This window comes from Haliotis cracherodii, unplaced genomic scaffold (assembly GCF_022045235.1).
Source record: "Haliotis cracherodii isolate W230 unplaced genomic scaffold, xgHalCrac1.p SCAF_10, whole genome shotgun sequence".
NCBI classification, from domain to species: Eukaryota; Metazoa; Mollusca; class Gastropoda; order Lepetellida; family Haliotidae; genus Haliotis; species Haliotis cracherodii.
In genome coordinates this window covers 56,885,978-56,890,992 of record NW_027266265.1, presented here as the reverse complement: position 1 = coordinate 56,890,992, position 5,015 = coordinate 56,885,978, and the positions used below count along the sequence as shown (strand labels likewise).

At 44.8% G+C, this 5,015-nt stretch overlaps 1 protein-coding gene across 1 annotated transcript; it reads right to left on the bottom strand.

Moving 5' to 3' along the window:
* Nucleotides 1–555: 555 nt before the first annotated feature.
* On the bottom strand, nucleotides 556–1,056 carry LOC139453917 (tetra-peptide repeat homeobox protein 1-like). The gene has a single exon (XM_071235361.1). It carries the CDS (start codon nucleotides 1,054–1,056, stop codon nucleotides 556–558), a length of 501 nt encoding a protein of 166 aa, XP_071091462.1.
* Between the last annotated feature and the right edge of the window lie 3,959 nt (nucleotides 1,057–5,015).

Sequence of the window (5,015 nt, the reverse complement as noted above, 5' to 3'; positions counted from 1 at the left end):
GACTATGCTTGTAAGAGGCGACTAAAGGATCGGATGGCCAGGCTCGCTGACTTGGTTGATGCATGTCATCGAATGGCAATAGCGTGGATAGATGCTCATGATGTCAATCACTGGATTGTCTGGTCCAGATTCGATTATTTACAGACCGCCGTTACATAGCTGGAATACTGCTGAGTGCACAAAAACAAACAAACACACAAACAAACTGGACCGTGGTTCATGTATATGTCTGGCTTGTGGCTTGATGATGGAGGAACAACTCACGTGACGTAGCGCCTGTGCTCTGGTAACTTCAAAAGGCATTGATGTAGAGCTGGAGAATTTAGTATTCGAACCCACAAGCGCCTGTGGCAGCTCCTCACAGCGAGGTATTGCGCCGGACTGGACCCCCGTGCCCGTATGTCATGATGCCCTTGCTGAGCGAGCTTATCTGACAACGCTGCAATATTATCATACAAAGATGTGTCGGCATGTTTGAGAGGAAAGACACGTAGGTGGCGTAAGTGGCGTTCGTGGACGTTTACCACTTTGCTGGAGTAACAAGCCTAGATTAGATTAGATTAGGCCTGGGATCAGACCTGGGATCAGACCTGGGATCAGACCTGGGGTCAGACCTGGGATCAGACCTGGGATCAGACCTGTGATCAGACCTGTGATCAGACCTGGGATCTGACCTAGGATCAGACCTGGGATCAGACCTGTGATCAGACCTGGGATCTGACCTGGGATCAGACCTGGGATCAGACCTGGGATCAGACCTTGGATCAGACCTGGGGTCAGTCCTGGGATCAGACCTGTGATCAGACCTGGGATCAGACCTGGGATCAGACCTGGGATCAGACCTTGGATCAGACCTGGGGTCAGTCCTGGGATCAGACCTATGATCAGACCTGGGATCAGACCTGGGATCAGACCTGGGATCAGACCTGGGGTCAGTCCTGGGATAAGACCATGGATCATACCCGGGATTTTACCTGGGATCTTACCTCGGATCTGACCTGGGATCAGACCTAGGATCAGACCTAGGATCAGACCTAGGATCAGGCCTAGGATCATACCTGGAATCAGACCTGGGATCCAACCCACTACACCGGATCCAGCATGCACCAGACACAGCGTGCTGTGCCCCAGACCAGAGTGACGTCCGGATCCTTGAAGGACTACGCTCAAGCTTCCAACCTATGTATTTCCACTGTCAACATATTTAGTAGATCATGTGTTGCCGCTTTCGTTCAGTACTACGACCGTGCCCCAATACCATTAATGTAGTCTCATGTCACTGAGACTCTCCAAGAAGCAGATTATAGTTTGTGTCTGGCCGAAACAGAGTTCCTGATACTCGCAGCTGTCAATACTGCTGCTGCAACGTCGGCATACACATCTCCATCAAAGAAGTGTCAAACGACATAGGAACCTTTCTTCACTTCCTTGCCTTGAGACCGACATATCTGGTCAGGAGGAGAACTTCACTAAGGCATCAAAGGACATCGTCCATTTGCATGGATCTAATCTGATCTGTTCACACATCCCAGTCCCATCGGTGTCAAGAAAGCCTCCCTTAATGTACACTCTTAGATTTGTTTTCTGTTTGGACAAAAAAAGAAAATGTATTTCTCTTGTCAATGTCAGCAGTGTTCGCATAGAATGTTCTGTAGAAGTATTCAGGCTATAGTATTGACTTTTGTCAGCAAATATTTATCCATATATTTTCTGTGCAATAGTGTCTTTCATATCGACATAAAGTTCAGATGTACTTTTAATGTGCGTTTTTCTTCGGTCAGTTATATAACATAACATCCCGTCTCTGGCATCAAGAAAAGTTCAGTCGATATGCCGTGTGAACACTGTACATAGAGAGGAGGGTGCACAAGCGCTGAGAAGTATTTTGTCATATTTTGTGTGCGTGCGTGCTTGCGTTATTGAGGTTCATATGTTGTATCAACGTTGCCGATCAAATCAGGGGCCGTTGCATGACGATCCGCTTTATATTACTTGCCTTGCCGCCGCGACCTACACGCACCGCAAGATCCTGTCTTCACTTTTATTTTCTGTCTGGTGTGTTGATCGTCATAATTGACCTAGTTCGAAAGTGAATAGTTTGAAAGTGAATATAATACCAGTAGTAAGCACAAAATAGTTCCGAATCAAGTCATGGTTGATATTGCCCCACTAAAGCGGTTCCATGGTCTGGTGCCCCTCTTCAGTATTGGTCTAGACGTTGTAATTAGAACCTTGCTTGAAACAATGTCTGTAACCCCTAGGGTGATCAGTAACTGTCAGACTGGTGTACATTAAACAACGTGAGTTGGTAGATAAACAACGTGGTCTTTGAACGAATTGATTCAAACTGGCGAGAAGTGTCAATTAGCCCCTCTTTCTGCTGATCCTCAGTCCCCTTTCAGATGGCGTTGAGATAGGATTATACCTTTGCACATCCCACGGCGCGATTTGGTGGGAGTAGTGACTTTTAAAGACGCGTTTCAGGATGTGTAACCAACCCCACTCACTCATTCACTTACGTCAATTTTAAAGACAACAGACTTGTACCAATTGGTGCTCAGCAGCTTTGATTCAAATAATTTAAACTCATTTTTCTGTCTGCTTACTCAATTTGGAATGTATATGACACATCCAGTTAATAGTTACCCAAATTACACAGAGAGACAGTTTCACACGTGACGCTATATTACTCAATCAAACTACACCTCTATTTAGACGGTAACCATGCACCGGTTTATAAGGTGTAGTCCCGTCTTTAAGAAACAAGTTAATACAGACATAACGTCATATAGAGAAGGAAAAAGTGAATGAGTGAGTGGATTGAGTTCGGCTCCGCTTTGAAGCAGTATTTTAGATTTTGTATAAAACGGCGTGGCAGTTTAATGTGGGTTGAAATCCCGAAGTGATCAGGTCTCAGACGTTGACAACTTTGGTGAAAGCGACGGGCATGGTGCTGACACACCTAGAAACATACCTGAACAGGGAACTGCGGGGCCGGAGACAACTGGACCATCCGTACCAATGTCCTCATGTCCGAATGTACCATGTCGATGATTTAAAATCGCGCTGGACAAGTAACAACATGTAATTAAATCTAAATATATGTATATAAAATTATATTGATTCTAAATTCAATTGCACAGCAAATATGCTGTATGTATGTAGATGTTGGCCAATGGGTGTGGGGTTGCCTAACATTCTCCTTGTGAATACGGGCCCGTTTATGATAAATCAGTAATTCAATGCGGCTAGTGAATACAACCACAGCCGCCGATATTGTATTTCATCTGAAGAGGAAGCAAGATTAGCTCAGGAAAGGACAAGCACTATAAATGCAAATCAGCAAGGACGAATCGTCACATGTGGTAGATGTGTTTGTGAACCTACGAGCAAGGGGATGTCATTGACGAAAGGTCATAGGTGAGATTCGAACAAGTGAATACCCGCAGCCAGAGGTTATACCTATGGGCTACCACTTTCCCTCCATAACAGAGCCACAGTGCACCAGGATCCATGTGGATTGTGCACAAATTACAGAAACATTATTGGAAAACGAAATAACGGTAAAGGTTTCTACCATTGCCGGTCATTCAGATTTAAAAACATAAATGTTACAGATGAAATTGCGGAAACCCTAGCTCCTTCGTAATAGACGCAAGAAACAAAATGTTACTTATATGTAAGGGTCTGTCGGGTACTTCGGGTAGAGATACTTCAGGAAGATACTTCGGGTAGAGATACTTCGGGTAGAGATACTTGAGGTAGCAATACTTCGGGTAGAGATACTTCGGGTAGAGATACTTCAGGTAGCGATACTTCGGGTAGAGATACTTCGGGTAGAGATACTTTAGGTAGAGATACTTTAGGTAGAGATACTTCGGGTAGAGATACTTCGGGTAGAGATACTTCGGGTAGAGATACTTCAGGTAGCGATACTTCGGGTAGAGATACTTCGGGTAGAGATACTTCAGGTAGAGATACTCCAGGTAGAGATACTTCGGGTAGAGATACTTCGGGTAGAGATACTTTAGGTAGAGATACTTCGGGTAGAGATACTTCAGGTAGAGATACTTCAGGTAGAGATACTTCGGGTAGAGATACTTCGGGTAGATATACTTCAGGTAGCGATACTTCGGGTAGAGATACTTCGGGTAGAGATACTTTAGGTAGAGATACTTCGGGTAGAGATACTTCGGGTAGAGATACTTCAGGTAGAGATACTTCAGGTAGAGATACTTCGGGTAGAGATACTTCGGGTAGAGATACTTCAGGTAGAGATACTTCGGGTAGAGATACTTCGGGTTGAGATACTTCAGGTAGAGATACTTCGGGTAGAGATAGTTCGGGTAGAGATACTTCAGGTAGAGATACTTCAGGTAGAGATACTTCGGGTAGAGATACTTCGGGTAGCGATACTTCAGGTAGAGATACTTCGGTAGAGATACTTCGGGTAGAGATACTTCAGGTAGCGATACTTCGGGTAGAGATACTTCGGGTAGAGATACTTTAGGTAGAGATACTTCGGGTAGAGATACTTCGGGTAGAGATACTTCAGGTAGCGATACTTCGGGTAGAGATACTTCGGGTAGAGATACTTCGGGTAGAGATACTTTAGGTAGAGATACTTCGGGTGGAGATACTTCGGGTAGAGATACTTCGGGTAGAGATACTTCAGGTAGAGATACTTCGGGTAGAGATACTTCGGGTAGAGATACTTCAGGTAGAGATACTTCGGGTAGAGATAGTTCGGGTAGAGATACTTCAGGTAGAGATACTTCGGGTAGAGATACTTCGGGTAGAGATACTTCGGGTTGAGGTACTTCGGGTAGAGATACTTCAGGTAGAGATACTTCGGGTAGAGATACTTCGGGTAGCGATACTTCAGGTAGAGATACTTCGGTAGAGATACTTCGGGTAGAGATAGTTCGGGTAGAGATACTTCGGGTAGAGATACTTCGGGTAGAGATACTTCAGGTAGAGATACTTCAGGTAGAGATACTTCGGGTTGAGATACT